General features: G+C 38.7%; 1 protein-coding gene across 1 annotated transcript in view; it reads right to left on the reverse strand.

Moving 5' to 3' along the window:
- Window positions 1-16,688, reverse strand: part of LOC136863112 (uncharacterized) — a 414,667-nt gene that overhangs the window by 357,002 nt on the left and 40,977 nt on the right. The window contains exon 3 of the mRNA XM_068225861.1: window positions 6,922-7,032. Coding sequence (XP_068081962.1) covers window positions 6,922-7,032 — 111 coding nt within the window. The remainder of the gene's footprint in view (window positions 1-6,921; window positions 7,033-16,688) is intronic.

Here is a 16,688-nt window from a genome sequence, read left to right on the forward strand (position 1 = left end):
TGTACATTATATATGGGCCTTAAGCACTCTAGAATTTATGAGAAGGCATTTTTGTAACTTATCTTTCCAGAAACTTGGCTAGGCACCTATATAAGGAGGCGGTCTTGATGGTAGAGACTAGTTATTCTTCAGTACCTGTTATGGTTTAACAGGAGTTTTACTGGTGAACACGTGTTGTAGGCAGTTGGTAGTCATCTGTTTCTCTAAGTGCTGTGATAGGCAATTGTTAAAATGGTGGCTTATTGATGTGTGTATTTTGTTTGTGACAGCAGGTTATGTGTGTGTCTATGTGAAGTTAAGGTGAAAATAAAATAAGTGTACCAATTGACAGCACTTCGTGTGCGTCTTTGTGGATACGTTAATTGGCAACCGTGGGACAGGACGTAAGAATTGATGAGTGAATACGAGTGTAGTGCGAAATAGATCAAAATGCAAGTTATACTAGAAAATATGTCAGTGAAACAGCTCAAAGACAAACTCACCAAGAGAAATCTCCCGAAGAACGGGAAGAAAAACTCATTACAGACGTAGTTACGGGAAGATCTCACTAAAAAAAGGAGAAGATCCCGAAAAGTTTTTCATAAAATTCGACGAAGATCAAGAAAAATCGGAAGCTGATGTAAATATGACCAAAATGTGTTCTCAGTTAACGAACATGATACAGACACTCAATTTCACCTTAAAAGCCCAAATTTCGAAAGTAAATGATGAACTTTCAGGCGAAATTCCTCAAGCTAACTCAGTTTTAAATGGACAAATATCACAAGTGTACACGTAGGTTTACCAAGTAGAACACGGCCTAGAATCGAACATGTCAACCGTAAATAAAAAATTTCATCACAAATTAGTGATATCACCAATCGATTAACGTAGCAGATATCAGACATCAGTTCAAAACTGGGAGAGGTTGAACAGATCAATAGTAAAGTAAGCCAGCTGGAAGGGGATATCTCGAACCTGAAGGAGGAGGTGGAAATCCAGATTCCCGGCATAAAGCAACAGGTTGAGGGGAGAATTTTTACCGTTCAGGGAAATTTTGAAAGCCGTATCTGCCTTCGAGTTAAATTTAGAGAGCCGTATTTCTGCTGTTGAAGGCAAGCTACTGACTGAGGCACAACCCACTGGCATGACAGCTAGCACCTTCATCCTACAGAAGTACCAGCTCTTCAAGCGTCTGCACCCGGAAGGAAGCGAGAACAAGATTTTACCAGACATCACAGAGCTACTCCACGATGCAACACCATATGTTCTTGCCCCACTCTACCTGTAAAGCTACCTGTTGTACCCAGTGGGGATTATCCACACTCCAGTAATGCATATTATGGCGATTAAGGGTTCTATTGTTTTGGAACCACGCTTAGTCCATAAATAAGATGATAGTTAAAAAGGCAGGATCAGTGTCCACATGCTGTACGGTCCATTAATCGAATGCCAAACGTGCTTTGAAATCATGACCATTGAGCACCTGACATATGTACAGACGGTACGGGTAAAACCACTGGGTATGCAATAGCCGCATAACAGACGCCCGGCTGATGGTCGTCTCCTATGCAATAGCCTGTGTGTTAGTAAAAGGGTTATGCCAAACAGCATCCAACACAACCTCTTCATTGTGAGCAGACGTCACGGGAAGATCTCGAACAGGCCATGTCCTTCCCAGGGACATCGTAGCCCGCAGACGTCTTTCCACACTCCAAAATGTCATGCCCGTCGGTTATAGTCTATCTGTAGAGCATTCTTGATACATGCGTTGTGCCTGGTATGCATTCTGTCTGGTTTCTCCACACATGAGTAACATATCCACATACTCATTGCTGGAATACATCACAAGGCAATGAATAAGCTTTGTATTGTGTTATGTTGTGAAGTGACTTGTCTCAAAGGAAGGGAATTCACCTACCTGCCATCGCATGTTGTTATCGTTCCAGTACGGAACACTTTGCCCTACCTGCGGTCTACGAAACTTGGAACATGTACAATGTAGCTAATTGGTTTCCTGTGTCCTAGCCACAGACCATCACCTCCTCATGCTCATCCAACCCAACTCTATACCCTATGCCATGATACATATGACCCATTACAGGGCCAAATGAACAAATCAGTCTGTGGAAACTTACTACATCCTAGGCAACTGGTGGCAAAATAAAAAAAAATAAAAAATACTTGAATGGGATTCGAACCTTCGAGCACCGTCCACTATCACAATTCCTACCGCACCCCTGACAAGTGAGCTATTGCGAGGTTTGACAAGCAGCGCGCAGTTTCGAGCCTATACAATACCTGCTCCTGGACTGTGTGTTCACCTCCTGTTGTAAGTTATGTGCTCTTCATATCTGTGCTTGTTTCACGGGTTCATTCAAGGTACCTATAATGAATCAATAGTGGCACTCACGATTCCTGCCATCTTCTAGCCTGTAAACACACATCTCGTTATATTACCCTGTATTCTTTTTTGATAGGGGCTTTATGTCGCACCGACACAGATAGGTCTTATGGTGACGATGGGATAGGAAAGGCCTAGGAGTTGGAAGGAAGTGGCCGTGGCCTTCATTAAGGTACAGCCCCAGCATTTTCCTGGTGTGAAAATGGGAAACCATGGAAAACCATCTTCAGGGCTGCCGACAGTGGGATTCGAACCCACTATCAAATCAAAATCAAATCAAAGTCTCTTTATTTGCAAATGAGGTGTCTACCTCGGTGGCAAATGGTACACTAAAATACATTATTGTCAAGCACTAAATATTAAATTAACAAGAGAAGAAAATTTTCCTATAACACAATATTATACAATTTACGCTAACAATTTTTTCTATTAAACACACAGCTCATCCTTATTAAATTTATATTGTTTACAATATTCTACTTATAATATCTCTTGTACTACTTACAAATATAGTCAACTGATATACAGTATGTGGAATTACTTCAAATGATACTATACAACTGGTATAAGATTAAACTTTACATTGCATTTATTTACTTTTTTTTTAAAACCCATTCTGGAACCTAAGTAGCATTACGACCTGCTGCGTCTTAACCAGAGCCCCTTTTGCCACCAATTTTCAGAGTTCTTGAAGGGCCTTCACAGCTACCGTAGCGGTCCCAGGGCCCTCGAAGTCCCCACTGTACTACACCCCTACAGGCAGTCCCCTACTTTGGCTGTCCAACTCCTTAGACCAGGGGATGGGATTAATTTAATCACACACATTTTAATTTTTTTTTTTATTATTATTATTTTTTTTTTTTACAATAACCTGCACTGGTTGAATGCCTTCTAACACTTCATTTATTTTTTCTGTTGCTGTTTATTCTCTTCTAGAATATCTGAATAGATTTTGGAAAAGGATCAACCACTACCCCTGGTAAACTGTTCCACTCCTTCACACCCTTCCCAACGAATGACAATTTACCCCAATCGCTTCTGCTAAAATTCCTTCTAATTTTATATTTGTGGTCTGTCCTGCCGATATAATTATTTTCCAACTGAAGCCCCTCACGGATATCTCCCCATGTTTCTTCTCTTGTATAGGCTCTATATAATCTTATAAGTCTAGTTTTCTCCCTTCTCTTAAAGTTTCCCACCCAAGTTCCTTTAACATTTCTGATACACTACTCTTTCTCCTGAAATCCCCTGTTACAAATCTTACTGCTTTCCTCTGCACACTATCTATTTATTTTATTAGGTATTCTTGGTGAGGATCCCAAACACTGTTTGCATATTCCAATAATGGACGAACCATACTTAAGTAACTTTTTTCTTTTAATTCTTTATTGCATCCTTTAAGTAGCCTCATTATGACATGTAACGATCTGTATGCTTTCCCAACAATGTCATCAACATGACCCTTCCAGTGCAAATTACTTTCAAATCTCACACCTAAGTATTTGCACTTGCCATCTTTTGGGATAACTACCTCGTCCAAAGTATATTCAAATTCAGTTTTAAAGCTCCTGTTTGTAAATGTTGTAACAGTTGATTTGCCTCCATTAACCTTCATATTATTTTCTTCAACCCATTGTTGGATACTTTCAAGGTCCCTTTATAATTCTGAACAATCCTCAATGTTGTTTATTTCCCTATAAACAATTATGTCATCTGCATGCAATCTTATTTTTGATGTTATATTGTTCCCTAAATCATTTGCGTATATTAAGAAAAGTAAAGGACCGATTATACTACCCTGTGCAATTCCCTTCCAAACTTTCTCTTCCTGCGATACATTATTTCCTACTTTGACATTCTGAACCCTTGAATTTAGAAATGTTTTTATCCAACGTGTAACTCTTACGTCCAATCCTATTCCCTCCAATTTCTTTAATAATATTCCATGTTCCGCTCTATCAAAGGCTTTGGAAAGATCTATGGCTATGCAATCTAACTGAGCTCCTGAATCCAATTGATCTGATATGTCCTGCTGAAATCCCACCAGTTGCGCCTCACAAGAAAATTTCTTTCTAAATCCATACTGGCTCCTCATGAACCAATTTTTATAATCACATATCCCTCTGATGTACTTTGATATTAAATCCAGTATTTTACAAACTATACTGGTCAGGCTCATTGGTCTGTAGTTCTCTGGTTTCCTTTTATCACCCTTTCCTTTATAAATTGGTATTATTATAGATTCCTTCCATTCCTTTGGTATTACACTATTATTTATGACATAGTCAAAGAGAAATTTTAAATAAGGCACTATGTACCACCCCATTGTCTTTAATACCTCCCCAGTAATTTGATCACTTCCTGCTGCTTTTCCTTGCTGAAGCAGTTGGATTTCTCTGAAAATATCTTCATTTGTGAATGAGAACCTTCTTGTTCTCCTCTGTGTCTCTCCCTCTCTATCTTCTGTTACGGTTTCCAACTCCTGACAATCATCTACTGAATCTCTGAATTCCCTACTAAATAGGTTTGCTTTTTCAGTATCTGCTAAATAGTGTTCACCCCCTTCTCCCACCATTGTAGGAATTTGGATTCCTTTTCTTTTTTGATTCCAGATATATGAATACAACTTTTTCCATTTCCCTTTGTGGTCATTACCCTCTTGAAGTATGCCATTCATATAATTCTCTTTTGCTTCCTTTTTCACTCTATTCAGTTCCCTCATTAGCTGTATTCTAGTTTCTCTACTCTCCCTACCCTCTTAGATTTTCCTGTTTACTATTCTACATTTTCTTTTTAATTTTCTTATTTCCCTTGTATAATAAACAGGGTCTGAGGTCATTTTACCCTTCTTAACAGGTACAAATCTCTTCTCTCCTTCCCAAATGATTCCTTTAAATTTAGCCCAAAGTGTATCCACATTACTCCCTTCACTTATCCAACAACTGAATTGTGATTTAAGGTAAGTCCTAAATTCATCAACTTTAGTTTTTCTGTACAATTTCTTGTCTTGTGTAACCCTCTTATTAAGCCTTTTTGGTACGAGTCCTACATCCATTATTACAGCCTTATGATCTATTCCTTCAATTACCTCAGTTTTACTAACAATTTCCCATGGTTTAACCAAGAATACATCTAGTAAATTATTGAGACGAGTCAGTTTTTGTACTACTTGTGTAAATCCTCCCTCCCAAATTAACTTATTTGCCAGTTTCTGTTCATGGGCTTCACTTGCAGCTCCATTCCATTAAACTTCAGGCAAATTTAGATCTCCCCCAATTATTACCATATCATTATTATTGTTTTTATGAGTATAATCTATTATTTTCTCAAATATTTCCATGTCTCTTTCCTCTCTTCCAGGCCTGTATGTTCCTATAATTCCCACCTCCTTCATATTATCACAAACTAATTTTATCCCTAATATTTCATCCCTTTCATCGGTAAACCATTCATGTGAACAATAAGTTTCCTTCACCAGAATAAACACCCCTCCTCCCTTTTTATCTCCTCGGTCTCTACGATAGACTGTGTACGCTTCTGGAAATACTTCTCTATTACTCACCCCTTCTCTCAACCACGATTCCACTCCTATCACCACATCAGTCTCATATGATTCCATCAATGTACCGAATTTTAATTGTTTATTTACTACACTGACAGTTTACCAAGAGCAGTCTCAGACCCCCTTCCTCCCTAAAACTTGACTGTTGCAATTGGGTAAGTTGAAATTCCTTACTTTCCTGAGTTTCATTTTCTAGCATCTCCCAGATGCAAGCTCACAGCCGCGCGCCTCTAACCGCATGACCAACTCGCCAGGTTTACCCTGGTTTAGTGAGAGGACCAATGTATTCCAGAATTGTAGTAAAAGCAGCGGGATGCATATAACTAAATGGCAAGGGGCTGGTGAACCACCCAGTATAGCTTAACACATTCAGTACCTGCTTCTGAACGGGACACTTGAATGCCTGGACCAGCCATTTTCATGCCCGGCCCTCTTGACGTGCATCACTTAATACAATTTACAATTACTCCTAAACTATAAATGTTAGAAAAATGATACTTTGTGCTTACCTATAGTAGATATTTAGGGTGTGATATCTGGTGTCACAGGTTTCAAAATACGTCTAATTTTATACAGCCTATCTGTATTTTAGGCATAATGATTACTGTCACTGAAGTGAAGAAATGAAAGAATATGAATGAAGCGTATTCGGAACATTGTATTAGAAAATATCGGAGTATGAAAAACAGAGTCTTCGGTCCAGTACATTTTTATAACAGGATTTTGGACTAATCGGTTTCCACGATTGCATGATCAAATTCTTTGTGAAAGGCCTGGGCACTGCACTTATCACTTGACTCGCGTATAGATTGGTCTGCTCACACATTATTATTATTATTATTATTATTATTATTATTATTATTATTATTATTATTAATCAAATAAAGGAATCGTAACTACCTCAAAAACCTGACTAAGCAACAATATACTAATCATAAAATATAATCAGAACTACCAGATGGGTTTTCTACCTTACCTTCCAGTTTGGTGCACTCTTCACTCATATCCCCATGTGGTGATGCAAAAGCTTCAGGAACTGGAGAAGTCTGTTCAAATGACTCTAGTTCAACTATATGAGACACCACGTCTGTAAAATGATTGAAGAGCATTAGTGAATATATAATTCGGGGAGCAATGTTATGTAATATTTTAAACAGCAATTCATAACATAATGCCACTTCCATACCACAAATATCAGTTTACTTTTTTTTTTCTGCAGGGACATATACATGGAATTGCTGTAAATTTTCTGTATTATAACACATCCACCCTACAAAACATTGTCAATACATAACTAAAATATTACAAATAACAGTTGAATTATCACGGAACCTAATTACAAATACCACACAGTGCTTAAGTATGTGCTTCAAATGCAATGTCAGATTTATTCTAATTGTTGAATGAGGATAATAAAGTTTAACCATCTCCCACCCATAGCGTAGTAACACATAGTGCGAAAGCTGAGGGTCTCCCGCCCACAGCGTAGTAAAGCGTACTTGTATTTCTAGTTGCATTTATGAGCCATCTATCGGCAGATAGACAACTTACTGTTACTAGCATGTGCACTTCCTAGAGACCAAAGATAATAGATTTCTTCTTTTAAAACCTTAGCAAGCATATCAGAATACGAAATACAGTGATATGTTGTAAACAAACATTTCGGTGCTTTCGCGTGAAAATGTTTTATGCGACGACATTTAACGTTTGGTGAACGATAACAATAAGAATGACTGTGAAACTGTTAGTAGTAGCTGAAGTGAACTCAGTGAAGTGGAAAGTGACAATATTATAGGAAATGACGACATACACATGCGTGATGACATGGATTGTAGGCCTAAATTTTAGTGGACAAACACATTGTCTTCTGTCGAACAGGTAGACTTCACTGAAGAGATAGGACCTTGCCATTCTCTTCCTGTAGGTAGTACATTATCAGAGTACTTCTCCCTTACATTTGATCACAACATTTTCAATTTAATTACCCAGAAAACTAATGCGCATGCTGCTTTCTTGCAGCGTAAGAAAGGTAGGGTTGATACGGATTGGAGGGATACTTCTATTGAAGAAATAAGGACATATTTTGGAATATTAATCTACACAGGTATTGTTCAGCTTTCTGACGCACACATGTATTGGTCAGAGGACCTTGTGTCTTGCCCTTTAGTAGTTCAGGCAATGCAGCAAAATCGCTTCAAAGACCTGACAAAGTATTTGCACTTGGTGTTAGAAGAGGAGCAAAATAAAGACAATCTGGATTATTTGCACAAAGTGAGACAAATTCTCAACCTTGTGGGAGTATTCAGAGATATATATATAAACCAGAAAAGGAATGCGTTGATGAGGCTATGATTGCTTTGAAGGTTAGGTTAGGCCTAAAACAGTATATCGAGTCTAACCCGATCTTGTTGCCAGAACCAAAGTTATCATCCCCCATTCGGTACGTTTATACTTTGGACATTGATTTCTACCTCAGAAATAAATAAAAGAGGAGTAAAGATTTGCTGCTAGGTGAACAAGTTGTTCTTGAATTGAGTAGGAAATTTTTTGGTTAGTATCATCACCTATATTTTGACAACTTTTTCACTTCACTAAGACGCCTGTCAATATTGAATGACACTAAGACTTACAGTTGTGGAACAGCCAGAATCGAAAAGATTGGCCCTTACCCCTTAAAAATACCAAAAGGTTGAAGATGGAAAGAGGGGATTCTAAATTCATGCAAGCTGGAGATGTCATTGCCACAGTATGGCATGAAAAAAGAGACGTTACTTTCCTCAGTACCAACAGTAACCTTGCAGTTTTTTAATCCTGAAGAAAAAATGGGGCATGGCAATGATGATGATGATGCTTGTTGTTTAAAGGGATGTAACATCAAGGGCATTGGCCCCTAATGGTATGAAATGAGACAAAATTTAATGACAATTTAAAAGCCCAAAATTCATCCACTGACCAGAATTCAAAATGTGATGAAGAATGAATGAATATGAATTTAAAATAATCAGCGGATCCAATTCAATACTGAAAGTTAAAAATAATTCAAAATCAATCCACTGACTAGAATTCAGAAAGACGACTATGAACAATGATTATGAACTTGAAACAATCGGTGGATTCAACCCACAATGCCCCACCTTCCCTGAAACTAACTTAAAACAATAGTATTACTGACCAAGGGACTGCTTCCAAAGCACAATCCTGAATCGATGATGCTTGTTTCTATACGAGTCCAAATCCAGGTCAACGGCCCCTCAAAATGGTACTTATTGCTAGTAAAGTAGAACAGCTGTATTTCTCATGTAGGGGTACTTATCAAAAGTAACGTAGACTCACGATGTTCCACACATTATGATTCTATTCACAAGTAATGTACATTGCACAGGTAACGCAGACCTATGATGTTTCTCATATAATGGCACCACTCATAGGCAACGCAAACCCATGGTGTTTCTCATCTGGGTGCACTAATCACAGGGACCCGAAATATCCTGTGGTGTTCCTCACATAGTGGATACTAATCGCAGGCAATGCAGACCAATGGTATCGCTCATATAGTGGTACAAATCACAGGCAACGCCCAGACCCGTAGTGTTTCTCACATAATGGTACTAATCACAGGTAATGTAAGCCCGTGGTGTTCCACATATGGTGGTACTAATCACAGGTACTGTAAAACCTCAGTAAACCACTCTCTGCTGCTACTAATCACAAACCTATTGTGTACCCTACAAAGTGGTACTACTCGCAAGTAAAGGCGACCTTTGGTGTTTCCCACATTATGGTACAATCACAAGTAGTTTCATGGTTCTAATTCAATCATCCCTTGGTCACCCCTTATAGCTGCCTCTTACAAAAGGCAGGGGATACCGTAGGTGTATTCATCGTCTGCATCCCCCCACACACAGAGGGTGCATGGCAATGAAAGGATTGATGTGCGAACACCAGAAATTGTACACAACTACATGAAAAATAAGGGTGGAGTTGACCGAAGTGAACAAGCATGTTCATATTATGAATCTGGCAGAACGTACGTGAAATGGTGGAAGTACACCTTCTATTTCCTTATAAACATTGCTATAGTGAATTCATTTATTGTAATTGACCAAAGTAATGTGAACAGTAGACATGGAACAACACAGGTAGCAACTTGTCAAACAGCTGATTGGGAATTTCACACTTGCTGCAAATGAGTAGGAAGAAAAAGAGGTTTTCCTGATGCAATCACATCTCAAAAAAAAAAAAAAAAAAAAAAAAAGCACAATTGGCCATACGTCACACCGACACAGATAGGTCTTATGGCGATGAAGGGATAAGAAAGGGCTAGGAGTGGAAAGGAAGCAGCTGTGGCCTTAATTAAGGAACAGCCACAGCATTTGCCTGGTGTGAAAATGGGAAACCACGGAAAACCATCTTCAGGGCTGCCGACAGCGGGGTTCAAACCCACTATCTTCCGGATGCAAGATCACAGCCGCGCGCCCCCTAACCGCACGGTCAACTTGCCCGGTAACAACATCTCAAAAACAATTCCATTCCATACCAAAATTTTTGGTAGGGTAAAATTCATGTGTGAAATGTGCTGTTGACAAAAAAAGGACTTTATCTGGAAGAAATGTGCAGTCAGCTTTTAAGTGTAAACAATGCAACTTGTGTTTGTGCAAATCCAAATGCTTTCTATTGTTCCACCAACAAAGAGGAGTTGAAGTTATAAATTAAACTCTTGAATGCATCCAATTCCTTTATGTATGTACTGTTGATTTTCATTTTGTGAAAGAATCATATCTCTATGTTCATTAATTTTTGCACAATATATATTTTTATAAATGTCTGCATTTTCAGAATGATGGCTGAAATTAATTCCTTTAATTCTGGGGAAAACATGCCTTTCAACATGGGAAGGAAAGGGTTAAGAAACAAGTGAATTTCTAAAAAATAAACTAAATCCTCTTCAATTTTATCCAGTGAAACATCCGTAAAATAAAATTCAGAAATAAACTGGCCATACAGAGAACAAATTTAAAAAATCTCTCTCTCATTTCACAATTTTATATATGTAGGTATGTTATACTTGAATTAACAAATCTCACAGCCAAATCGTCCCTGTGTAGAAAATTTAGAATAATGGCCGAAAAGATTTGTCGCGCTAACCATGCATCAACTCATAATCTGCAGATCTTTAGACTGAGTAGTAGCTGTCGCATGGTAGCCTGAGGCACATCAGGAGTGTAGCACCATGGAGTTTGATTTTATTACACCAATTCATGCACTACAAAGCTTGAACCTAACTTTATTTAACTTCTTATGGAACATCACCAGTGTATGGTTGGACAACTTTATCAGGAGTTATAGAAACCTTTATTTGGTTTTCAGGATGACAATTTACCCGAGAATACATTGAACGACATATGGTATTAGTCAAGGGTTATGAATTTCATGTTCTTGGTCCGTATTGAACTGAGAATAACATAAAAATTATGCACAGTAAGTTTTCCACCTATTCAATACTAAGATTTATTTACAATATTTACATTACATGGGACTAGTTTCAACCCTCCTTGGGGTCATCATCTAAGTATTGAATAGGTGGAAAACTTACTGTGCATAATTTATATGTTATTCTCAGTTCAATACGGACCAACAACATGAAATTCATAACCCTTGATAATGTAGCTTACCAGGCAAAACAGAAAGCCCTGATGATGATCCCAAGGAGGGCTGAAACTAGTCCCATGTAATGTAAATATTGTAAATACACCTTAGTATTGAATAGGTGAAAAACTTACTGTGCATAATTTATATGTTATATGGCATTAGGAAAGGGGGAAAATGTAAGATAATTCTACTACTAAAAATATCTCTAAACTCTCCCAAAATACTACCTACAACAACAAAATTTCAGTCCTGAGCAAGGTGCCATTTACAACTTGATGAATTTCCAAGACATTATCTCAAAATGGAAAAGGAATGACTGAGTATGAAATAATACATCAGTCAATCACTACTGATCTGCATTTAGGGCAACTGCCCAGGTGGCAAATTCCCTATCAGTTGTTTACCTAGTCTTCTCTTAAGTAATTTCAAAGAATTAGGAAATTTGTTGATTAAAAAAAAGGCGCAGAAGCCCCGAAGGGCCATGGCCTACCAAGCGACTGCTACTCAGCCCGAAGGCCTGCAGATTACGAGGTGTCGTGTGGTCAGCATGACGAATCCTCAAGGCCATTATTCTTGGCTTTCTAGACAAGGGCCGCCATCTTACCATTAGATAGTTCCTCAATTGTAATCACGTAGGCTGAGTGGACCTCGTACCAGCCCTCAGACACAGGTAAAAATCTCTGACCTGGCCGGGAATCAAACCTAGGGCTCCGGGTAAGAGGCAGGCACGTATTGAACATCTCCCTTTGTAAATATTATAACAATCCCTAACTTCCCTTCCCATAAACGAATGTTTTCCCCAATTTGTCCTCTTGAATTCCAACATTATCTTCATACTGTGATCTTTCTTACTTTTAAAAACACCACTCAAATTTGCTCATCTTCTAATGTCATTCCATGCCATCTCTCCACTTAGTCAAGTGGAGTGTCTCCTTTCTCACAAGCAGTCCCAGCCCAAAACTTTGAAACATTAACACTGCTGTTTTGTCAGAAATCACCCAAAACAAAAAGTGTTGCTTTTCTGTGAATTTTTTCCAGTTCTTCAGTTGAGTATTCCTGGTAAGGGTCCCACACACTGGAATCATACTCTAAATGTGGTTTTACCAGAGACATTCTTACTACAACCCTAAATACCCTCACAACCATATGAAGAGATCTGTAACCTTTATTTACAATCCTGTTTATGTGATTATCTCAATGAAGGACTTTTCTTATATTAACACCTAGATACTTACAGTGATCCCCATGAGGAACTTTAATTCTATGAATGCAGTAATTAAAACTGAGAGACTTTATTCCTCCGTGGAAGTCTCAGCCTGGCTTTTCACCCCATTTACCATCATACCATTGCTTGCTGTCCATCTCATAACATTGTCAAGATCTTTTTGCAGTTGCCCACCATCTTGGAACTTATTATACTCTATACAGTAGAACATCATTTGGGAAAACAAAAAAGAAAAGAACAAAAAACCCACCAACTTCCCGCCAATTCCAGTTCATTACTCATATCATTTATGTGTGCGACACTCTCCAGGGAACCATAGCTTAAGTCGCAAGACAACATGTTACACTAAGCTGGAGAAAGGCAAGAAGGGCGAGAAATATCAAATTTTAGATTTGAATGCCACCCTGTTAGCCTGATCCTTGAACTACATGATGACAGCAGTGACAGTGACATCACCATATGGAAAAGTCTTCAACAGAACCTTGGAAAAAGGCTGTGCAGTCTAACAAAACTGTAGCTTAAGCCGCAATGGATATTTAAAATTAGTGACTAAAGCTATGGTTTCTTCAATGTTGTTCCTGCACTGTCTTCTTGTACCAAAATATGAATTAACCAGCTTGTGCATCAAGATAATGTATGGTTACAATTATAGACTTCATTTACTGGGCTGTATATTTTATAACTGGTAATTTTAACTTAACTGGACTGCCTGCACAGGAGGGCGGTCCTAGTGCTGAGAGACAAGGGAATACACAGTTTATACCAAATGTTACTGATGTTATCCGCTATAGCTGGCTTTAATATGGAGCTAGGAAAGATCGTTCTAGATATCTGTAACTCTTTCCCTAGTGGTGCTAATAATCCTGACGATATTCAGAAAATTTATGATAGTGAATGTGATCAGGAGTCATTGAGAAAGTAATATCTGATGTGCTTTCCGATATCCCACTATTTGAGTGGTCAGTGGTAAGTACACATGTTTAATACATAGTTATGCTTGTTTTTATGACCATTCATATACATAGATAGTCTGAGGTTCGATTGCAAAAGCCAGAATTAGTGTATTATTTTCTCATGTAAACAGTCTAGAAACCCTTCTTGTATAATTTCTTGTAGGATGAAAATGTTCTTTAGCCTGTTCTTGATACAATAATTACTGAAGAAAGTGAGGAAGGGAGTGAAAATGTTGTTACAGAAATTGATGCTATTGATGATCTAGCTCTACCTGGAACAGACAGCACTGTAGTTCGAGGGCCTGACTGTGGTTTCCAAAACTCTGATGCGGATTAATGACGAAAGATAAATGAGATTTTAAAGTTGAGGTGTGGTTGTAAACAGATTTACAAGAGGAGTCAGTGCAGTGATTAATTTTCTTTTGATGAGTGCAGGCAACTACGTGAAGAAAGTCAGTTTCTTGATTATTATGAAAACCATTCCAATCTACTGGATCTTGTCACTCATGATCAAATGCATTCCATATGTTCAATTGGTCTATCAACTGTTTTGACATAATGGGAAGTGCAAAAAGGATAGACAACCTACTACAAGTACATTTAAGGTATTTGGGACTTCACTCTAAAAATACTTACCTATTTAGTCATGGTATATAAAAATGCACTAAAAGAGAATCAGAATTTTTTTTTTAGGAAGGTGTAGTGACTTAGCTGCATAGAAAGGCACGTCGAACCCCATCAGCATAGACACACTCGTTTGAAGACCCACAAATAATGGTGAATTTAATAAGAAATTATGCAACACAAAATGCATTATTTCTTTCAGGCAGACAGGCAACTCACCAGAAAATGACTAATAAGCTTCTTCCTTCTTCATATTCAGTGGTCAAAGTATACCACTGCTATGAAGAGTGTTGCAAACAAAAATAGTGTCCAGTCTTGCCGAAAAGCTTTTATTCCATATGGAAAAAATATAATATATAATATTAATAATAATTATAATAATTAATAATAATAATTTTTTTTTTGTTAGTTGCTTTACGTCGCACCGACACAGATAGGTCTTCTGGCGACGAAGGGACAGGAAAGGGCTAGGAGTGGGAAGGAAGCAGCCGTGGCCTTAATTAAGGTACAGCCCCAGCATTTGCCTGGTGTGAAAATGGGAAACCACGGAAAACCATTTTCAGGGCTGCCGACAGTGGGGTTCGAACCTACTATCTCCCGAATACTGGATAATTGCCGCACTTAAGCGACTGCAGCTATCGAGCTCGGTATGATATAATACAAAAGCCAATGACTGATCTATGTAAGAAATGCCAGAGCCACTATATTACTGTTAGAAGCATGACACTTTCCTCAGAGGAAGAAAAAAATAGAATAAATGAAGAAATGAGACAGCATCTTGAGACGGTGATGAAGGAAAGAAATTTTATCAAGGGAACCGTCAAGAGTACCAGAAATGAAATGGAAGATGGAGATATTCCTCCCTCACCTCATTCTCCATATCTGCACCAAGGAAACTGTCACTACTCGTTTGATATGGCACAACAAGTACAGATACCATCAAACCCTTTTCAGCCAAGTCCTATTTCCTTTCACCTTTCAAAATTGGCATTTTTGGTATAATGTGCGATTCCAGAAATCAGCAACATAATTATCTGTTGCCAGGATCTGTAGTCATTACAAAGGAGGCAAATGCACTCACCAGTACTATGCTGCATCATCAATTCAAGAATTATGGCTATGGTGAGAGCTATTCATTTCTCCAAGCTGACAACTGCATTGCACAAAATAAAAATAACATGTGCTACTTGGTGTAGAGAGTTATGACAATTTTACACCAAGAAATGACGATTTCTTTCCTGCTATTGGATCATTCAAAATTTTCTTGTGACTGGGCTTTTGGTCTCACGAAAAGGAAGTATTATGTGACACGTACTTCTTCTCTGGCAGATATTGCCTCGGTCATTGAAGATAGTACCCCAGTCAAAATTAACAAAGCTGTCATCATCGGAAAGGAAAATGACGAGCTGGTAGCAAATATGTATGATCAGTAACATATGCTCACTGCTCATGGTTGGAAAAAAAGTTCCTCAGATCACACCTTTCTGTAATTTTATTGTGAAAAAGAATATGCCCAGGATCATTATGTGTCAACAAAAATTGGATGGTCCAACTGTAATTGAGAAGATTTGCGAGGCAGATAATCTCCTCCAGAACCTACCTAAAAAATAGGAAGTAAGAGGCACGACTATTGTTACCAGCCCAAGCCAAGGCTTGGAAGTGGAAACCTCGCCCACACATGATAGAGAGGCATGCATGTTACCGCTGCATGGGTGATACGATGATTCAGGTAAACTGGATGTGGGTGATTGAGGTGAAAGCTCACTGCGGTGTGCTGGAACCAACACATCACCTTGCCCTACGTAGCCTGAACGAGCCACGGGTTGGGAACGGGGCAAACACAACCTAGGAGGAACCCATGGCTGTGAACTCAGTCATGGGAATGCCAAGTGGAAACCATGTGAGTAGGTCTACTGAAGGTGGAACAAACCTGATCAGGTTTGGGCTAGAGGCAGACTGCTGGATGGACGGCTGAGGGGCGTGGCACCTGCTACGGAGAGCCTGAGTTGCGGGAGGACTATGTCTAAAGTTTCAGATCAGGATAATAGTTTCCACCTGTTCAATACAATAAAATAGTGAGATGATTAAAATATCACACGCCAGGCTGAGTAGTTCAGACGGTTGAGGCGCTGGCCTTCTGACCCCAACTTGGCAGGTTCGATTCTGGCTCAGTCCGGTGGTATTTGAAGGTGCTCAAATATGTCAGCCTTGTGTTAATAGATTTACCGGCACGTAAAAGAACTCCTGCGGGACTAAATTCCGGCACCTCGGCGTCTCCGAAAACCGTAAAAG

This window comes from Anabrus simplex, chromosome 2, assembly GCF_040414725.1.
Source record: "Anabrus simplex isolate iqAnaSimp1 chromosome 2, ASM4041472v1, whole genome shotgun sequence".
NCBI classification, from domain to species: Eukaryota; Metazoa; Arthropoda; class Insecta; order Orthoptera; family Tettigoniidae; genus Anabrus; species Anabrus simplex.